Genomic DNA, 22628 nt, shown 5'->3' on the forward strand with positions numbered 1-22628 from the left:
CAGCCTCCGTATCCCTCTCACTACAGTTCTCCTTTAAAGAGAACCCGAGGTGGGAATTACTTTTACTATTGGGGCACAGAGGCTGGTTGTGCGCACTAAGACCAGCCTCTGTTGCCCCATCGTGTGCCTCCATGTCCCCCCTGCTCGCCGCTATACCCCCCGCATTGCTGGCGACACGCAGCGTGTCGCCAGCTCAATGTTTACCTTGCGCTGTCAGTCAGCGCTGCTCCCCTGCCTCCTCCGCATCGGCGCACCCGCCCGTGTCCCTTCCCTCCCGCTGATAGGAGGGAAGTGACGCGGCGGGTGGCGCCGATGCGGAGGAGGCGGGGGAGCGGCGCTGACTGACAGCGCAAGGTAAACATTGAGCTGGCGACACAGCCAGCAATGCGGGGGGTATAGCGGCGAGCAGGGGGGACATGGAGGCACACGATGGGGCAACAGAGGCTGGTCTTAGTGCGCACAACCAGCCTCTGTGCCCCAATAGTAAAAGTAATTCCCACCTCGGGTTCTCTTTAAGCAAGAGCAGCAGCAGCCTAAAAATCTCTCTCTTGTCACCTATTTTTATAATGTTAGAACAAAGCAAGAAATCTAACTCCTCCTGCTGATTAACATACGCGTATGTCATAGCATATTACATCACCAGAAATAATTTCTGGAATGCAATTTGCTTTCACTTTCTCTTTCTAACCTATGAGTCGTACTAGGAGACCTCTGCCAAGTATTAGCTAATGTGCTTGCTAAAATATTTCAGCTATTGGTTAGGTCATTCTCAGCGTGGGAATAAATGAGAATAATTTCACATCATTACAATACACAAACTGGTTATACAAGAACTGATTATTAATCATTTCAACAGTAATTTAGAGTCTATGACCTAAAAGAAAATTAAAAGATAAAAATTAATGAAATGGGGAAAGAATGCAACGTTATATATTTGACACTGATAGTGTAGAGATAATGGGAGACCGCACCAAGCCGGTCTCCTAGGGTCCCCTCCGTAGCAGCAGACAACCCGGCAGTAGTACTGCGCCTGTGCAGAATGCTCCCAGCCACTGGAGCCCGACTGGCGCGGCCGCACGCTTGCGCATGCACGGTGGCCACTGACCTGGCCGAGTCTGTGGCTGCTAAGGAGGGGACCTTGGGAGACCGGCTTGGAGCGGAGCTGTGGTGAGGGATGCATACATTTCCAGAGGCTGGAGAAAGCCCCAGGTAAGTAGATCTGATTTTTTTTAAGTTTCCCAGATGTTTCCTTTAAAGAGACACTGAAGCAAAAAAAAAAAATGATATAATGAATTGGTTGTGTAGTGCGGATAATTACTAGAATATTAGTAGCAAAGAAAATATTCTCATATTTTTATTTTCAGTTATATAGTGTTTTATAACATTGCATAATTCTTTAATATTTGCAGTTTGCACACTACTCAGCATTCTAAATGATTTTACAGAGCGTGTTAGTGAACTATTGACCTGTCCTCTGGCAGAGAAAAAGAAAATCCTTGACTGACAGTTGAGATAGTAAAATTCAGAAGGCAGACCTCTCTGCGACTTTGAAAGTGGGGGAGCATAATGGCTTTTTTTGCATAGAGATAACAACTGGAGTTTCTTAACTCTTCCTGTACTGGAAGCAATTAGACTTAAAGAGACACTGAAGCGAAAAAAAAAATATGATATATTAAAAAAAAAATTACACAACCAATAATTGGTTGTGTACTATGAATAATTACTAGAAGATTAGCAGCAAAGAAAATATTCTCATACTTTTATTTTCAGGTATATAGTGTTTTTTCTAACATTGCATAATTCTATAATATGTGCAGATTACACAACACTCAGCATTCAAAATGAGTCTTTCAGAGCAGTCTGTGAAGTAATGACCTCTCCTCTAGCAGAGAAAAAGTTAACAGTTCACTTACAGTTGAGATCATAAAAGTCAGATAACAGCCCTCTCCAGGACTAACTTAGTCGGAGAGCTTAATGGCTTATTTGCATAGAGATAACAACTGGAGTTTCTCAACTCTTCCTGTACTGGAAACAATTAGACTGATGTATCTGATCTTAATGTTTTATTTCTTAGCTGTACTACACATACAAATCATAATATCATATTTTTTTTCGCTTCAGTGTCTCTTTAAGTCTCTGCTCCTAATGTTTTATTTCTTAGCTGTACTGCAAATACAAATCATTATATCATAATTATTATTATTTTTTTGTAGCTTCAGTGTCTCTTTAAGCATTCTTAGAAGTAATGACTGATAATGGTAGATGATTATGCGCTCCTTACCGAATATAGAGATGTGATTGATACACTTCATGACAATGAATGGGACGTCGGAGCTGGTCAGCTGCTGCTCGGACAGCGAGTCGCCCGTGTTACTGCTGACCTTCTCGATTGCCCCGACCCAGCCAGAGAAGTCCAGTTTCCTCCCGTCACCGAGGATGTAGGTCGTCCTGCAGAGGAGACACAGATGGGCAGATCATTGTCAGCATGTCTCAAAGAGGACCTGTCACCCCAGCCAGCTGCTTCCCACAGGCATGAGACAAGCACCCAGGCGCACACACACAGCTATTTTCATCTCATTACAGCTTTGATTATTGTGCTACGAAACTACCAGTGCTAAAGGCTACAGTTCAGTGGTGTGTGTGTGTACAGTGTGTGCATGTGTGTTTATACAGTATGTGCCGTGTATGTGTGCATGCATGCGTACAATGTATTATGTTTACAATGTGTTCCCAATAGTTTATACAGAGTGTACACAGTGTGTGTGTGCAGATTTTATACTAAATGAGTGTATTCCATGTCACTAGGTTGTCTGTATGTGTCTGTATACAGTGTATGCACAGTGTGTGTGTACAGTGTGCATGTGTTGTTGTGTACAATTTGTGTAGGTGTATACACTGTGTTTTGTGTACAGTGTGTGCGCGCGTGTGGATATACAGTGTGTGTGTGTGCGCGTGTGTGTTGTGTATAGTGTGTGTGTGTGTATACAGTGTGTGTGTGTACAGTGTGTGTGTGTGTGTGTGTACGTGTGTGTGTGTGTACAGTGTGTGTACAGAGTGCGTGTGTGTGTACAGTGCGTGTGTGTACAGTGTGTGTGTGTACAGTGTGTGTGTGTGTGTGTGTGTGTGTGTGTGTGTGTGTGTGTGTGTGTGGGTGTGTGTGTGTGTGTGTGTACAGTGTGTGTGTGTGTGTGTGTGTGTGTGTGTGTGTACAGTGTGTGTGTGTAGTGCGTGTGTACAGTGTGTGTGTGTGTGTGTGTGTGTGTGTGTGTGTGTGTATACAGTGTGTGTGTACAGTGTGTGTGTGTGTGTGTGTGTGTGTGTGTGTGTGTACAGTGTGTGTGTGTGTGTACAGTGTGTATGTGTGTGTATGTGTGTGTGTGTGTGTATACAGTGTGTGTGTGGTTGTTTACAGTGTGTGTGTGTACAGTGTGTGTGTACAGTGTGTGTGTACAGTGTGTGTGTGTGTACAGTGTGTGTGTGTGTGTGTGTGTGTGTACAGTGTGTGTGTGTGTGTGTGTGTGTGTGTGTGTGTGTACAGTGTGTGTGTGTGTGTACACAGTGTGTGTGTGTGTGTGTGTGTGTGTGTGTGTGTGTGTGTGTGTGTGTGTGTGTACAGTGTGTGTGTGTGTGTGTACAGCGTGTGTGTGTGTGTACAGTGTGTGTGTGTACAGCGTGTGTGTGTGTGTACAGTGTGTGTGTGTGTGTGTGTGTACAGTGTGTGTGTGTGTGTGTACAGTGTGTGTGTGTGTACAGTGTGTGTGTGTGTGTGTGTGTGTGTACAGTGTGTGTGTGTGTACAGTGTGTGTGTACAGTGTGTGTGTGTGTACAGTGTGTGTGTGTGTGTGTGTACAGTGTGTGTGTGTGTGTGTGTGTGTGTGTGTGTATGTGTGTACAGTGTGTGTGTACAGTGTGTGTGTGTGTGTGTACAGTGTGTGTGTGTGTGTGTGTGTGTGTGTGTACAGTGTGTGTGTGTGTGTGTGTACAGTGTGTGTGTGTGTGTGTACAGTGTGTGTGTGTGTGTGTACAGTGTGTGTGTGTGTGTGTGTACAGTGTGTGTGTACAGTGTGTGTGTGTGTGTGTACAGTGTGTACAGAGTGTGTGTGTGTGTGTGTGTGTGTGTGTACAGTGTGTGTGTGTGTACAGTATGTGTGTGTGTGTACAGTATGTGTGTGTGTGTGTGTGTGTGTACAGTGTGTGTGTGTGTACAGTGTGTTGTGTGTGTGTGTACAGTGTGTGTGTGTGTGTGTGTGTACAGTGTGTGTGTGTGTGTGTGTGTGTGTGTGTGTGTGTACAGTGTGTGTGTGTGTGTGTACATATATGTGTATATATACATGTGTATATATATATATATATATATACAGTGTAAACCTGAGGGACTTACCTGCCTTTTTCTATTACCAGAATTTCCTTCTCTTTTGTGGCTATAACACAAACGAAATTCCCATTAGAATGACATATTCGCAACATACATAGCAAAGTATTAGCATCTACCGCAACACGTCTTTTAAAAAAACAAACAAACTTACAACTGCTAAAGACATTATTATTATTTAGTATTCATATAGCGCCAACATCTTCCGCAGCGCTGTACAGAGTATATTGTCATGTCACTAACTGTCCCTCAGAGGAGCTCACAATCTAATCCTACCATAGTCATATGTCTATGTCTGTATTGTGTAGTGTATGCATCACAGTCTAGAGCCAATTTTGGGAATGCCATTAACCTATCTGTATGTTTTTGGAATGTGGGAGGAATCCGGAGTGCCCGGAGGAAACCCACGCAGACGCAGGGAGAACATACAAACTCCTTGCAGATGATGACCTGCCTGGGATTCGAACCTGTGTACCTAGCGCTGCCAGGCGAGAGCGCTAACCACTACGCCACTGTGCTGCCCAAAGACATAACCGTGAATGCAGTGTGTGGGGAAACATGTCGGTTAAATGGTGAGAGATGATGAGTCCTCATCAACATATATATTTTCTATCATTAGATGCAGACTGGAGCCTCTTACACACATTCAATTCGGATTGGCCAATTTCACCACTTCCATATAGTACGAGGGCCAACACATATGGAACACTATGAACAGAGTGTGTTGGCCAAGCTATCATACTACATGGAGGCTGTAAAATTGGCCAGTCTTTGGCCAATCAAAAATGAATGTGTGTACGCAACCTTATGCCTACCTTCAATTTTGATTGGTGAATGATTGGCCACCACAACGTAATATGAGGGCCAACAGATTTTGAACACTATGAGCAGATTGTGTAGGTAACCTCTCATACTACCTGGAGGTGGTCACATTAGCCAAGCACTGGCCAATTAACATTGGATGTGTGTAGGCACGCTTAGATCTGCAAGGAAATTGAACTACTGCATTTGATCACAGCATCTATCCATGCCTATAGAACTAACAATGTCAGTATTATTATTATTTAGTATTTATATAGCCCCGACATATTGCGCAACGCTGTACAGAGTATATTGTCTTATAACTAACTGTCCCTCAGAGGAGCTCACAATCTAATCCCTACCATAGTCCTATGTCTATGTATGTGTTGTAGTCTGGGGCCAATTTTAGGGGGAAGCCAATTAACTTATCTGTATGTTTTTGGGATGTGGGAGGAAACCGGAGTGCCCAGAGGAAACCCACACACACATGGGGAAAACATACAAACTCCTTGCAGATGTTGATCTGGCCAGGATTCAAACCGGGGACCCAGCGCTGCAAGGCGAGAGTGCTAACCACTATTCCTTCCTTGAGGGCTATAGAATCCTACCAAATAAAGCCCCACTGTCCCTGCGTCCCCTGTACCTGTGTCCGTGCTTTTTGCCAGCGCGCATGCGCGGCACACGGACGTTACAAACAGGAGGACAAAGGCAGCCGTTGGTGCGCGCGGCGGGGATCCAGCACTAGCAGCCCCTGAAAAATCCGCAGATAAGCTTGTTGGCTGTGGTGCAGTAGCGCCTGAAATATTTACGTTCCGCGCTTGTGCAGACGCAATAGCGGCTTTCCGATGGGCTCTGGTGGAAACAGCTGAGCCCAATCAGGTGCACTCTACTGGAGTGGACTCCACCTGGCTGGGCTATTTCCACCAGAGCTGCTAGCCCTGGATTCCGGAGGGTGAAGAGGATTGGGGAAGCCTTATTAGGATTCAGGGGCTGTTTTTTATTTTATTTATTTATTTTTTTACAGATTCTCTTTAATACACTAGCGTTCAGTGAGGCCGTTTTAACCAGGCATAAATGTACTCTAGATATTGTACCTTACTGAACCCCTCGTTCATGTAGGATTCCTTACAGTCCATAGCAATGGGCAGGGACATGAATACAATAGCACTTTTACCATGAGAAAATAAAAGCAATGTTTGATTATTGATTGTTTATGGGAATAACTCCCAGCACCATTTGTCCACTTATGTGGCTGCAAGAAAACTGTCTGAGGTTTTGAATGTGTCCAAATTCAGAAAAAGCAAAACAAATAAAACTGCAAAAATAAAAACAGCGTGGGGTTTCCTTTCAATAGCAATACCAGCCCTGCCCTTAATAGCTGCTTGTAACGAGCAGACAGATCCTACAAGTGTGAAGGTCTCCCTCGACTCTACATACCAACTGACAGTGCTGTCAACAGAGGGCAAGGCCAACCCCCTCGCAAACCACCGGAGCTCTTATGACACCCCCTGGTGGAGAAGGGTGGGGGATGAAGGAGTGGTATGGGATAAGGTGGTAACGGCTATGAATTGTGCTGCATACTAAGGGGTAAAAAGACTTAATTTAGGTTTAGTTCCACTTCTTTACACACAGAGCAATAGCTGTAGCTGTTACTTCACGTACATAGCTCAGAAAGCTTCTTCAAGTTGATGACCTCCACCGTGTCGCTCTCCTCCACATATATGTACAGATTGGTCTTACAGAGTGAGAACCAGCCCACCATGGTACGCTCTAGGCTCCGCCCTTCTTTAAATAGTAACCGCCCGATCCGGTCAAAGTCATAACTTAGCAATTCCTCAGCCTTCGGCGGCAGGAAGCACTGTCGAGATAGAGAGAGGAATCAGGTTGTGTTTTCTTATCAGAATAAAATATTGCATAAAATCTGACAAGCCAACTTATTAGTGTTAGGTTTTCAAAATGCCCCCCCCCAAAAAAAGAAACATAAAAAAATAAATCAAAACAAAAAAAAAACAAGATGCTTAAAGGGGAGGTTCACGGTGGGGGAAAAAAAAACCCACATCCACTTACCTGGGGCTTCCTCCAGCGCCGCCGCTCCACAGGCTCCCGGTCGCCTCCGGTGGCGCACCCGACCTGCCTCTTCTGTGCTCCAAAATGCACCTCACACGGGCGCGCTGACTTCATCGGACGTCCTCCGGGCTGTACTGCGCAGGCGCAGTAGTTCTGAGCCTGCGCAGTACAGCCCGGAGGACGTCCGATGACGTCAGCGCGCCCACTTGAGGTGCATTTTGGAGCGCAGAAGAGACCGACCTGGCCGCCGGCCTGGCCAGGTCGGGTGCACCACTGGAGGCGACCGGGAGCCTGCGGAGTGGCGGCGAGGGCACGTCCTGCCTGCCACGGGCTGGAGGAAGCACCAGGTAAGTGGATGTGCATTTTCATTTTTTTTCCCCCCACCGTGGATCTTCCCTTTAATGTCACATCTACAATCTTCATAATGCATGCACGAGATGATCATAAACATGCAGGTATCAGTGTGTCACCATTACACTACGTCGTTGCATGAGCAGTATGAACAGACAGATTAAAAGTAATATGTGACTTCCGTTCACAAAGCAAGAAGGGACCCAACAGGTAAAACTGAACAAAACCAAATTCTAATAGCAATGAAGATAAGTGAATATTAGCAGTGCATAGAAGCAACCTGATGGACTAAATACTTGTTCCATGGGCCAAATGAGCTACCCACTGCAGTGCAGCTCGCTCCCTCCCCACTCTGGATTCAGCTGCTGGGTGATTCAATTGGGTGTGGCCAAGTGACACACACAGTAGGAAGAACAATAGATGTCTGACTCGATTTCCATTAAGGTAGAACCCATGTGACTACATGAGGAGATGGGACTTGTAGCTCACAGGAATTAGGCATGGCCAATCTCAAGCAACAGGAAATAACAGGTTCTATAAATCTTAAAGAGAAACTCCGACCAAGAATTGAACTTTATCCCAATCAGTAGCTGATACCTCCTTTTACATGAGAAATCTATTCCTTTTCACAAACAGACCATCAGGGGGCGCTGTATGACTGATATTGTGGTGAAACCCCTCCCACAAGAAACGAGAAAAGTACGTACTCTTGGCAGTTTCCTGTCTTGAACCTTGTTGTATTGTGGGAAAAAGCTGTTTACAGCTGTTTCCAACTGCCAAAAAAACTAAGCAGCAGCTACATCACCTGCCAGCAGTAAAAATGTCACCATGTAATAAATGTCCGAATGTAAATCAGGGATTTAAAAGATTTTTACAATGAGCAAACAGTGACGAAATCATTTATACATATTTATTGCAAAAATGAAGCACTTTTTATTACATTATTTTCACTGGAGTTCCTCTTTAAGCTTATATAACCAAGCAGAGCTGGAAAAGGGATTTTTGAACTTGAAAAGGTGATATTTACAGCATGATTGTTTTAAGAATTTGCCCTGTTCATCTTTGGGTTGTGTTGGGCTTGGATCTCAGACCACAGAGGTGTCACTGTCCCGGGGCAGCAGCCTTACGGCACAGAGGATCCTGAAGCACAGAAGACTTTCTTATTGGGAAGGGAGGCTTGTGACGTCTGTATGAAAAGAGAACACCCCTATGGATGTACACACATAGAGCCAGTACCTTAGTGATGGATTTCACCCATTCTCGGGCCTCCTCCTGTTTTTCGGCTGCAAATAAATACAACCTCTCCGATTTAGTGTATATCTCAAAAGTGCTGTCGTACCTGCCATGATAGAGAGAGAGGGAGGACAACAAATTATTTCCACACAGCCAAGACTGCAGGATCCAGTTTTGCAATAAAAATCATAAAATGGTCTTTTGAACTTTATAAAACTTATATGCAGTATACTCGGTATACAGAGGCACCAGAGTAGAGCAAAACATTTTAAAAACCACTTAAAAGCAGAGGGGGTTGTTAAGGTGGACTTACCTCCCTCTTACAAAAAAAGAAAACTCACTTGAGTCTCGATAAAACAGAATTGGCAAATAATTTATTCAACTCCACAAATGCAACGCGTTTCGCGGTGTGACCCCACTTCCTCAGGCAAAAATGGGAGCACAACTCAAGTGAGTTTTCTTTTTTGTAAGAGGGAGGTAAGTCCGCCTTAACAACCCCCTCTGCTTTTAAGCGGTTTTTAAAATGTTTTACTCTACTCTGGCGCCTCTGTATACCGACTTCTTGCTGATCTTCTAGTCCACCCTGGGTGGAGGGGTGCATCCCCATCTACTATCTACAGAAAGCGACTTCTTAACCTGAGTGGGAACAGGTCCTAATGCTCCCCACCTGCATTTAAAGTGGTTGCCTATGGGTAACCCGTGTTTGTGAGTATATATACATAAAATTGTATTGAACTCTTAATTTTACCTGACAATACTGCACCATATTGGGCTCTCGATTTACTGAGAGCATCCTACCAATATAGCAGAGGGATCGGTCGGCGTCCGTAGTCTGGGAGGTGATAGTTGGATAAACCGGTTTTGGTTTGGCATGCATGAGAACAAACACTGCACTTTCTCTAAACCATTATTTGGTTTGGTAGAGTCAATAGCTGAGCTTGGCTGAGCTGCATGTACTGTTCTAGGAAGAAGGATGGGGAGGGGGGAAGCAGGGGACTTCCTGCAGGGTCCGAGGATAAAGCAGTTGCCCAAAAATACCCAAAATAGCAGACTGCTTTTTATCTACATTCAGTCAGGTAGAAAAATCAGCGGATGTCTAGGCACACATTAAACTGATGGCTGAAACGATTATGAAATATCTTTTCAGTCAGCCTATTCCCTCAAAGCCCCACCCCTAGTCTAGGTTATAGCAGGAAGTGTGCCACCGCTATATACAGAAAGTGCACTGCCGCTACATACAGAAAGCTACATACAGGAAGTGCACCCCACAATATACAGGAAGTGCACTGCTTCTAAAGGTAGGAAGTGCACCACCGCTACATGCAGGAAGTGCACTGCCACTACATACACAAAGTGCACTGCCGCTACATACAGGAAGCGCACCCCACAACATACAGGAAGTGCACTGCTTCTAAAGGTAGGAAGTGCACCACCGCTACATGCAGGAAGTGCACTGCCACTACATACACAAAGTGCACTGCCGCTACATACAGGAAGCGCACCCCACAACATACAGGAAGTGCACTGCTTCTAAATGCAGGAAGTACACCACTGCTACATGCAGGAAGAACACTGCCACTACATACACGGAGTGCACTGCCGCTACATACAGTATGCTACATGCAGGAAGTGCACCACCGTTACATGCAGGAAGTGCACTGCTGCTACATGCAGGAAGTGCACTATCGCTACATACAGAAATCTACATACAGGAAGTGCACTCGCTACATGTAGGAAATGCACCACTGCTACATACAGGAAGTGCACTAGCGCTACGTACAGGAAGTGCACTATCGCTACATACAGGAAGTGCTCCACTCCTAAATGCAGGAAGTGCACTGCTGCTACATGCAGGAAGTGCACTATCGCTACATACAGAAATCTACATACAGGAAGTGCACTCGCTACATGTAGGAAATGCACCACTGCTACATACAGGAAGTGCACTAGCGCTACGTACAGGAAGTGCACCACCACTACATACAGGAAATGCACCACCACTACATACAGGAAGTGCTCCACTGCTAGATACAGGAAGTTTATAAAGCGTTATAGTTATGGGACCACAACTCATACATGAATAATGTTCCATTTCCCCCCTTACCCGTGGGTATCTGGTGGGATCACTGCCACGCACACAACCTCATCCATGCGGATCTCCCCATTGGGTGAGCCGCTGTGGTTGTTCTCGTAGTAGCTGAAGACCCCATCGTTGAGTATGCACCACCGACGGCTGAACTCTGCAACAAGAGCAGAAAATAAGGATAAGTGACAACATATTGACGATAAACCTGGTTTCTGCACCACCCACACAAGCCGAGTACTCCTCATTCACAGAAATAGGCATTACAGTTACCTTTATGCAACACCAGAATTACGTGGCCTGTGTGGAAGGTAGGGAAGGTGAAACCAGTTGAGGCTCCTCCTTCCACTCAGGGATGGTATGTAAACAAAAGCATATCTAGAGAAAGGAGATATTACAGCTATGCATGTTTCCCAATATAACGCTGGCCACTGCACTGCTGATAGGGTGACCCATGCAGACAAATACATGTGTAGAGGTTGGGCACAGGTGATGCCAAGTAACTGCACTGCACCTGAGCCGGTCTATGAGCAGTGCGTCAGGAGTGAGATGAAATCCCATTTGTGCTGCCCTATGGCTGGTATATCCCAGGGACCATGTGACCACTGATGTGGAGCTCCACCTCCTGAGCTATACCAACCCACATGATCCATAATATTAGGGGGCAAATCTGCATACTGATATTTCTTCAAACAACAAATTGGCCCCGATTCATCAAGACTTATCGAATCAATTACCAACAGCTCGTTAAAATACCGAACTCGATAAGTTGATTTCAGGGTCCATCAAAGTTATCTACAGGTGTTAGCGAGCATTGGGTAATCATTCGGTAATGATGCGATAAAACGGAAGAAAGTGCAATTCATGAAAATTAAAGTGGGCGCGGTTTAGCATTCAATTTAGGATTAGTTATCTCCTTCACTGCTCTGTCGTTATTCCTGTCAGATCATTGCTGACAGAGAAGATGGAGCCATTTGAAGTGGTTATGTATCAGCTGAGAGTGATTCAAAGGCGCAGAAGGGCAAGAATAAGGTCTAGAACGGGGTCAGGAACCTTTTTGGCTACGAGAGCCATGAACGCTGTATATTTTAAAATGTAATACCGTGAGAGCCATACAATAAGTTTCAAACTGGGACAGTAGGGCTCACATCCCTGTTGCCATGGTGATGTGTATACAGTTGATCCGCTGGGTAGCGGAAGTGTCAGTCACGTCTTCAGTTTCTCTTGGGTTTCAGCCACATCAGCAATTCCCCCGAGAGCCAGACAGGAGAAATACCAACTAACAGCTTGTGCATTTAGCTAGCTGACTTGGGGGTGGATTCACTTTGTAGGACAAGATTCTCGCACTTTGGCCCAATAGGCTGTTGGCTATTGGGCCACTGAAAGTGTGGGGATCTCATCCTATAAAGTCACTGGAACTAAGTGTAACAATTGGAGCAGCTGTTAGTTTTGGGGTAGCGCTAGTAAGTTAGTAGTGCATGCTACAGCAGTAGGGTGCCTACTTTGAAAATGTTACTTGTGCTGCCACACTAAGCTGTGCTGCTTGAGCAGTGCAGCTTAGTGAATCAGCCCCTACTGATTTGTCTGTGAGCCAGATGTAGCCATCAAAAGAGCCACATCTGGCTCCCGAGCCTCAGGTTCCCTACCCCTGGTCTAGAAATATATCAATTTGCAAGAGAATAGATTTATTTGCTATACCAGGACATCTGCATTTCTCTTGAATCATCTTGTAAGAGAACACAGGCAGTGGCAGGGTTAACTAATTTGCTAGCTACACTATATTTTTTTCAGAAAAGGCTCCTATCAAGCCGCAGCTGGGGAAATTGTGGGATTGTCCCAACCACTTCCAGAATCCTGGTCCAGGTGTTAAGCCCTATTCAGAATGTTGCTAGGTAGTGTTCAAAGGACTGCCTTTTACCCACAATTCCATGGGAATCGTATGGCCTTGTGTTAAAATACCGCTGTAAAATGGAAATATCGACACATTACTGAATGGTTACCGAATTGTTATCGATATTTTATCGAACTCACACCGAATGCGGAAAAACCTTGATGAATACAACTAGAAATCGATAAAATTCGAATTCGGTAATTTAACATACTGGAAAAAGTTATCGCAAAGACAATGATTAATCGAGGCCATTGTCTTTCCCAAAATTATGAATAAGAGGTTCATCACTTCCTAATGGTAGAGGACTTGGGAGTAACTACATAGTGGCTGGATAGTGTACTGGTTAAGGGCACCACCTCTGACATACGAGACCAGGGTTCAAACCTAAACTCAGTTAAAAGTAAGCAAGCACCTATTCAGTAAGGAGTCCTTGGGCAAGATTCCCAAACACTGCAGGGTGGCCTACTGAGCAAGTCTCTAGTGGCTGCAGCTCTCAAGCGCTTTGAGTCCGACAGGACGCAAGCGCCCATATAATAGCACATAAAATATATTCTTATATTGGCGAAGCCATGTTTGGAAGGGGAGTGGGAAACCTATGGGGAGATCTATGAGTCACTTCCAAAATGGGGTTTTTAGATTACAACAACCCACTCAAACCAAGGTGATATTTCCAGCTTAATTTCACCCAATTCGTTTGTGAACAGAATAAGAGGATAGATAATGATATCTGACTGGGGGTTCCTGGTGTCTGTGACCCCCTACTGGTGACATGTCCCCTTTATTTCCGGTCTCTGTGACCTCCCCAGCTCCAGTATGAGCCCTGGGGGTCTTGAAGCCAGGAAAATACGAAACTGCAATAAAAACCTGACAGTAGTTGTCGCAGAGACGACAACACGTTCATTCACTCGTCCAGCGGACACATTGTGGGGACTCTGAACTTACCTTCCTGGCCCTTCCGGTCGGTGATGAGTTTGGTCATGGAGGAGGTTTTGTAGAGGTAGCCATTGTGAGTAATAGAGTGATGCATAGTGTAATACTGCTTCTCCAGGCCGGGCGTCGGATCCAGGCGAGGGGTCTCTGCAAAGACACAACATCATAAATCTCTCAGTCTGTATCAAAAGAAGCGATCAAATGTCATCGGTAATTATACGTATCAGGTTTCAGGGAATTAAACTTAAGGCAGCCATACACTGGTCGATTGCCACCAGATCGACCAGCAGATAGATCCCTCTGTGATCGAATCTGATCAGAGAGGGATCTATTGGCTGCCTACACAGCAAACAGATTTTGAATCGATTTCACTATGAAACCGATTCACAATCAGTGGAGCTGCCGTTGCCGCCTCCCCCAGCATACATTACCTGATCTGGCCGGCGCGAGTTTCCTGGTCTCTTCTCTGCTCTGGGCTCCAGCTTCACTTTACTTCTTGCCGGGGGAAGTTTAAACAGTAGAGGGCGCTACTGTTTAAACTTCCCCCGACAGGAAGTAAGTGAAGCCAGCCGGAGCCCAGCGCGGAGAAGAGACCACGAGGACACACGTCGGCGGAACAGGTAATGTAAATTTGTAATGTACATTTTCCGCGCGTTAAGATCGACGGGATCGAACGGTTTCGGACGGAAATCGGTCAGCGTTAGCGCATCGATTTCACAGCAGATTTGATCACAGTGATTGAATCTGCTGTCTATCGGCGGGAATTCGACGCAGTGTATGGGCACCTTTACAGCCAAGCTACACATGGACGGTTGCAATAAGACACGTTTTCTAAGAGAGTTGTAACTAATAACTATAGTAACAACAATAAACATCATTATAATTAGACAAAGCACAAACATGTTTTGTGGTGCTATACTTACAAAAAATAAAAACGTAGGTTAAACACAGTTGTACAGCACAATGGCACAAGTATTAACAGTTTAGCGATAGGCGTGGATGCGGCGGCAGCCCCAGGACCACTCACCGCCAAGTGGCGTGAAGTCCTAGGGGCAGAGATTGCAGGGGAAGGAACGCGCTCGCCGATGTGCGCGTATCCCCGCTCGAATGTCGGCGTTGTGCTCCGCCATCAGTCTACCAGCAGCGAATGCCGCTAGGATACTGTCTAGGTGAACCCGCCGTCTATTTACACAGTACAGCACTGCGATCTACAGCAGCGCTGTACTGGAGACAGCTGTGTGACACAGCTGAAGCCTATGACAGCCGATCACCGTAGTGGCTGGATAGTGTACTGGTTAAGGGCTCTGCCTTCGACATGGGAGACCAGGGTTCGAATCCTGGCTAGGTCAAGTACCTATTCAGTAAGGATTTCAAGGCAAGACTCCCTAATGGCCCATACTCACGGGCTACAATTTGGCATGTCGCTAGCACACGGGAGCGTGTGCGCGACATGCCGGCGACAGCTCGTCGCCAGGTCCCTCCGCATACACACAGCGGAGGGACCTGGCAACTGATGCGGCGGAAGCTGTCGCTGTTGTCCCTCCCCCCGCCGGAAGCTCCGTCTATCTACAATTATGTTGCTGTCGCTAGTCCGCGTACTCACGCGGACTAGCGACAGTTGCGGCGGCGACTGTCGCCAGGCGATTGACCGCGCCAATCGCCTGGCGACATCAGCGACGGGCGACAGTTCGGGGTGCGCGCCCGGGCAACGCCGCATACTCACGGGCGACCTGTCGCCGCAACACGCGCGCGCAGCATGTTGCAGCGACAATTGTAGCCCGTGAGTATGGGCCATAACACTGCAGGGTGGCCTCTTGAGCGCGCCCCAGTGGCTGCAGCTCTTGAGCGCTTTGAGTCCGACAGGAGAAAAGCGCTATACAAATGTTCGGATTATTATTATTATTATTATTATTATTGGCTAGCAGGGGGAGGGAGGGGTTATAATAAAATAATTAAAAAATTATAAATAAATATTTATTTAAAAAAATTACAAATAAATATAAATAAACAAGCTGGCAGGGATCATAGCCCACCAACATAAAGCTCTGTTGGTGGGCAGAAAAGGGGGGGTCACTTGTGTGCTGAGTTGTACGGCCCTGCAGCAAGCCCTTAAAGGTGCAGTGGCCTAACGTGTAAAAAAAAAAAAAAAGTTGGTTACTTGGGGGGGTGGGGGGGTTAAGCATAACAAACTATTTAGAATTTACAGAGCTAAGTGCTTTCATTTTCAGAATATGCTGTATCAGCTTTTTACCACAAGATGTCAGCAGAGCACCAGGAAAGCAGCAGTAGCACAGTACAATGATGACATTGTGGCAGTAGTCACAACAAGCTGATCCTGTGTACAAAGTGCAGCCCCTCCTCCTAACCATGCCTCACTGGGCCCAAATCCAAACCCAGATGAAAGTGCTGTTTCATGTTCCTGCCTTTTAAAGAGAAAGCACACTTTTATTGGCAATATTTCTGTGCTTATCGATCTCTTCTATACACTGCTAGGATTTAAAAGCAAAACATGACTTCAGTTTGACTGCTTTGTTTAGATTTGTATATACAACACCGCCATTCCGCAGTGTTTCTAATAAGGCAACTTTAAAGCCATTTCCGGCAATTTTTAAAGGACCACTACCGTGAAAATCATAACATTTAAAATAAATGTAAACAAATGCAAATAAGAAGTTTGTTTCTTCCAGAGTAAAATGAGCCATAAATGACTTTTCTCCTAGCTTGCTGTCACTTACAGTAGGTAGTAGAAATCTGACAGAACCATCAGGTTTTGGACTAGCCCATCTCTTCATGGGGGGATTCTCAGGGTTTTGTTTTGTTTCAAAAGCATTTAGTTGCTCTGTTCAACTGCCAAAAAACTGTGCAGCGAGCAGAGAGGCTGACCAGCATCATTGTATAAATCCTTTTCAGGGAATGTCTTTATAAAGAAAAAAAGCTTTGCTGAGAATCACCCACGAGGAGATGGGCTAGTCCAAAGCCTGTCAGCTGTGTCAGATTTATACTACCTACTGTAAGTGACAGCAACAAAGGAGAAAAGTAATTCATGGCACATTTTACTCTGGAAGAAACATACTTCTTATTTGTATTCGTTTACGTGAATTATACATTTTAGGATTTTCGCGATAGTGGTCCCTTAAAGGGGAGGTTCACGGTGGGGAGAAAAAAAATAAAAATGCACATCCACTTAACTGGGGCTTTCTCCAGCCCATGGCAGGCAGGACGTGCCCTTGTCGCCGCTCCGCAGGCTCCCAGTGGTCTCCGGTGGCACACCGGACCTGGCAAGGCCAGCTTCCAGGTCAGGCTCTTGTGGGCTCCAAAACGCACCTCACGGGGGCGCGCTGACGTCATCGGACGTCCTCTGGGCTGTACTGCGCAGGCACAGAACTACTGAGCCTGCGCAGTACAGCCCGGAGGACGTCCGATGACATCAGCACGCCCGCGTGAGACGCACGTTGGTGCGCACAAGAGCCCGACCTGGAAGCCGGCCTGGCCAGGTCGGGCACGGCACCGGAGGCGACCGGAAGCCTGCGGAGCGGCGCCGAGGGCATGCCCTGCCTGCCACAGGCTGGAGGAAGCCCCAGGTAAGTGGATGTGCATTTTTATTGTTAGGTCAAAAATATATAGATGCAGGAAATGTTTCTGTTGCAGAAACCAGCAAAATTACCATAAAAGTGGGTATCCTGAATAATTTACTGCATTCTACTATGTCACTACAGGGCCTCTTTAAAGTTTAGGCAGAATTTTAAAATTAAAATTTTACATCTATTATGCCTAAAAAATTCACTTAAAAAAAACAAAAAAACCCCAAAAACTAAATATATCTGCTGCACTAATTCATAGAGCCTCCTCTCCTGCTCATGGCCTGCCAACCTGAGGTCACACCTCCCTGATAAATATTATAGCAGCAGGGAGGTGTGTCTTCAGCTGACAGACCAATCACTGGCCCCGTGCCTGATCATGTGACTAAAGAGAGCATGTTTCCAGCTCACTGAGATTGAGCAGGTAAGTAGGAAGTCACCAAGGAGGTGAGGAACATTTAGAGGTGTTGCTAGGATCCTGAGATCCAGGGCACTTTTGGGCACTCCAGACAGAAACTGGTGGGGCCATGCACCAGGATGTGGGTGTGGTCATGGGGGGAGCCAAATTTACAATAAAGGTCCAAGAACAAAGCCTGCCCAGCAAAATGTTCCACCGCACCACAGCTCCCAGCATGTCCGCCATTGAGGCACCACAGTGACTGTGCCTGGGGGACACCCGGGGCACCCCAGAATAGATTCGGGGCACGTGCCACTGATCTTTAGGGCTAATGACGCCCCTGGGAGCATCTATAAAATGCTGTAACAGGTATTTTTGTTTTTATTATTAACCATGCAGGTGCTGCTTGCATGTGCAAGTGCTACACAAACACAACTCCGCAGCAGCTGACAAAGAGGAAGAAGGTGATGATCCCTGCTGTAAAAAGATAGCAGCTGCAAAGATGTCTCTAGAAAGACAATCTGGGCCTTGTTTTGCCCTCTGGCTGGGAGGAGACACTCAGCAACACAGCAGAATGTGTAAACCACTTTCTGAAAGCGTGTTAAAAACTCACTGCTATAAAAATGCCTTTACAAGAAGTAGCACAAGCTGTTTTTAGCATTGTTTCATAGCAGACCATAAGCAAGGAGGGACATAAAAAAAAAAGACATTCAAAAATGAATTCTGTGACTTCAGCGTATCCGTTGCTGATCTGATGGTGGGAAGCATCTGAGCGGGGATGTCCATGCGCTGTGCAGCGGTGGTCAGTAGATCGCAGCGCAGTGGATGGTCTCACGCTGTCTCCTGAGTAGTGGAGGGGTTAAAGTATGCATGACACACACTGTGGTGACCGCTGAGTCACTTCCTCCTGCTTGCTGCTGTCCTGAGGTCGCTAATCCATCCCCTTCAGGAATTCACAATTACCCACAATGGCTGACTATTAACAACATACACCTGCAGCTATTACCAGCGCTGCAGACTGACACACAGATGTGACAGAGAGCAGAACCAGATGGCAGAATCGGGCTCTGAGATCTCAAGATTCCTCCACTTCACACACAGGGAAAACAGCAGCTAGCAGACTTACAACTAGCGTAAACAAATCACTTAGGGCTGGTTCCTATTATAGTGTTTGCACTACAAGAGAAAAGCATTTTTTAAATATGCACCCCAAACCACATACAAGGTTTTGTGCCCTACAGATATCACTAAGGTCTGGTACCCTACAGACATCACTGAGGTTTGGTGCCCTACAGACATCACTGAGGTTTGGTGCCCTACAGACATCACTGAGGTTTGGTGCCCTACAGACATTACTGAGGTTTGTGCCCTACAGACATCACTGAGGTTTGGTGCCCTACAGACATTACTGAGGTTTGGCGCCCTACAGACATCACTAAGGTTTGGTGCCCTACAGACATCACTAAGGTTTGGTGCCCTACAGACATCACTGAAGTTTGGTGACCTACAGATATCACTAAGGTTTGGTGCCCTACAGACATCACTGAGGTTTGGTGCACTACAGACATCACAGAGGTTTGGTGCCCTACAGACATCACTGAGGTTTGGTGCCCTACAGACATTACTGAGGTTTGTGCCCTACAGACATCACTAAGGTTTGGTGCCCTACAGACATCACTGAGGTTTGGTGCCCTACAGACATCACTAAGGTTTGGCACCCTACAGACATCACTAAGGTTTGTGCCCTACAGACATCACTATGGTTTGGTGCCTTACAGACATCACTGAGGTTTGGTGACCTACAGACATCACTAAGGTTTGGTGCCCTATAGACTTCACTGAGGTTTGGTGCCCTACAGACATCACTAAGGTTTGGTGCCCTACAGACATCACTAAGGTTTGGTGACCTACAGACATCACTAAGGTTTGGTGCCTTACAGACATCACTGAGGTTTGGTGACCTACAGACATCACTATGGTTTGGTGCCCTACAGACATCACTAAGGTTTGGTACCGTACAGACATCACTGAGGTTTGGTGACCTACAGATATCACTAAGGTTTGGTGCCCTACAGACATCACTGAGGTTTGGTGCACTACAGACATCACTGAGGTTTGGTGCACTACAGACATCACTGAGGTTTGGTGCCCTACAGACATCACTGAGGTTTGGTGCCCTACAGACATTACTGAGGTTTGTGCCCTACAGACATCACTAAGGTTTGGTGCCCTACAGACATTATTGAGGTTTGGTGCCCTACAGACATCACTAAGGTTTGGCACCCTACAGACATCACTAAGGTTTGTGCCCTACAGACATCACTATGGTTTGGTGCCTTACAGACATCACTGAGGTTTGGTGACCTACAGACATCACTAAGGTTTGGTGCCCTATAGACATCACTGAGGTTTGGTGCCCTACAGACATCACTAAGGTTTGGTGCCCTACAGACATCACTAAGGTTTGGTGCCCTACAGACATCACTGAGGTTTGGTGACCTACAGACATCACTAAGGTTTGGTGCACTACAGACATCACTAAGGTTTGGTGCCCTACAGACATCACTAAGGTTTGGTGCCCTACAGACATCAATGAGGTTTGGCACCCTACAGACATCACTGAGGTTTGGTGCCTTACAGACATCACTGAGGTTTGGTGCTCTACAGACATCACTGAGGTTTGGTGCCCTACAGACATTACTGAGGTTTGGTGCCCTACAGACATCACTAAGGTTTGGTGCCCTACAGACATTACTGAGGTTTGGTACCCTACAGACATCACTGAGGTTTGGTGCCCTACAGACATCGCTGAGGTTTGGTGCCCTACAGACATCACTGAGGTTTGGTGTCCTACAGACATCACTGAGGTTTGGTGCCCTACAGACATTACTGAGGTTTGGTGCCCTACAGACATCACTAAGGTTTGGTGCCCTACAGACATTACTGAGGTTTGGAGCCCTACAGACATCACTGAGGTTTGGTGCCCTACAGACATCGCTGAGGTTTGGTGCCCTACAGACATCACTGAGGTTTGGTGCTCTACAGACATCACTAAGGTTTGGTGCCCTACAGACATCACTATGGTTTGGTGCCCTACAGACATCACTGAGGTTTGGTGCCCTACAGACATCACTGAGGTTTGGTGCCCTACAGACATCGCTAAGGTTTGGTGCCCTACAGACATCACTGAGGTTTGGTGCCCTACAGACATCACTGAGGTTTGGTGCCCTACAGACATCACTGAGGTTTGGTGCCCTACAGACATCACTATGGTTTGGTGCCCTACAGACATCACTATGGTTTGGTGCCCTACAGACATCACTGAGGTTTGGTACCCTACAGACATCACTGAGGTTTGGTGCCCTACAGACATCACTGAGGTTTGGTGCCCTACAGACATCACTGAGGTTTGGTGCCCTACAGACATCACTGAGGTTTGGTGCCCTACAGACATCACTAAGGTTTGGTGCCCTACAGACATCACTATAGTTCGGTGCCCTACAGACATCACTACAGTTCGGTGCCCTACAGACATCACTATAGTTTGGTGCCCTACAGACATCACTAAGGTTTGGTGCCCTACAGACATCACTGAGGTTTGGTGCCCTACAGACATCACTAAGGTTTGGTGCCCTACAGACATCACTAAGGTTTGGTGTCCTACAGACATCAATAAGGTTTGGTGCCCTACAGACATCACTAAGGTTTGGTGCCCTACAGACATCACTAAGGTTTGGTGCCCTACAGACATCACTGAGGTTTGGTGCCCTACAGACATCACTAAGGTTTGGTGTCCTACAGACATCACTGAGGTTTGGTGCCCTACAGACATCACTAAGGTTTGGCGCCCTACAGACATCACTGAGGTTTGGTGCCCTACAGACATCACTGAGGTTTGGTGTCCCTACAGACATCACTGAGGTTTGGTGTCCCTACAGACATCACTGAGGTTTGGTGCTCTACAGACATCACTAAGGTTTGGTGCCCTACAGACATCACTGAGGTTTGGTGCCCTACAGACATCACTGAGGTTTGGTGCCCTACAGACATCACTGAGGTTTGGTGTCCTACAGACATCACTAAGGTTTGGTGCCCTACAGACATCACGGAGGTTTGGTTCCCTACAGACATCACTAAGGATTGGTGTCCTACAGACATCACTAAGGTTTGGTGCCCTACAGACATCACTGAGGTTTGGTGCCCTACAGACATCACTGAGGTTTGGTGCCCTACAGACATCACTGAGGTTTGGTGACCTACAGACATCACTGAGGTTTGGTGCTCTACAGACATCACTGAGGTTTGGTGACCTACAGACATCACTGAGGTTTGGTGACCTACAGACATCACTAAGGTTTGGTGACCTATAGACATCACTAAGGATTGGTGTCCTACAGACATCACTGAGGTTTGGTACCCTACAGACATCACTGAGGTTTGGTGCCCTACAGACATCACTGAGGTTTGGTGCCCTACAGACATCACTGAGGTTTGGTGCCCTACAGACATCACTGAGGTTTGGTGCCCTACAGACATCACTGAGGTTTGGTGCCCTACGGACATCACTGAGGTTTGGTGCCCTACAGACATCACTAAGGTTTGGTTCCCTACAGACATCACCATGGTTTGGTGTCCTACAGACATCACTAAGGTTTGGTGCCCTACAGACATCACTAAGGTTTGGTGTCCTACAGACATCAATAAGGTTTGGTGCCCTACAGACATCACTGAGGTTTGGTGCCCTACGGACATCACTGAGGTTTGGTGCCCTACAGACATCACTGAGGTTTGGTTCCCTACAGACATCACCATGGTTTGGTGTCCTACAGACATCACTAAGGTTTGGTGCCCTACAGACATCACTAAGGTTTGGTGTCCTACAGACATCAATAAGGTTTGGTGCCCTACAGACATCACTAAGGTTT

The 22628-nt window shown here is 46.4% G+C and overlaps 1 protein-coding gene across 8 annotated transcripts in view; it reads right to left on the bottom strand.

Moving 5' to 3' along the window:
• ARAP1 (ArfGAP with RhoGAP domain, ankyrin repeat and PH domain 1) overlaps positions 1-22628 on the bottom strand; it is a 485498-nt gene that overhangs the window by 183424 nt on the left and 279446 nt on the right. For all 8 annotated transcript variants that reach the window (XM_068266571.1, XM_068266573.1, XM_068266569.1 and 5 more), the window contains 6 exons: positions 13741-13875; positions 10929-11064; positions 8828-8930; positions 6836-7031; positions 4382-4421; positions 2282-2448 (listed from right to left, as the gene is read on the bottom strand). In XM_068266571.1, the coding sequence (XP_068122672.1) occupies positions 2282-2448; positions 4382-4421; positions 6836-7031; positions 8828-8930; positions 10929-11064; positions 13741-13875 (777 nt within the window). The remainder of the gene's footprint in view (positions 1-2281; positions 2449-4381; positions 4422-6835; positions 7032-8827; positions 8931-10928; positions 11065-13740; positions 13876-22628) is intronic.

This window comes from Hyperolius riggenbachi, chromosome 2 (assembly GCF_040937935.1).
Source record: "Hyperolius riggenbachi isolate aHypRig1 chromosome 2, aHypRig1.pri, whole genome shotgun sequence".
Classification (NCBI taxonomy): domain Eukaryota; kingdom Metazoa; phylum Chordata; class Amphibia; order Anura; family Hyperoliidae; genus Hyperolius; species Hyperolius riggenbachi.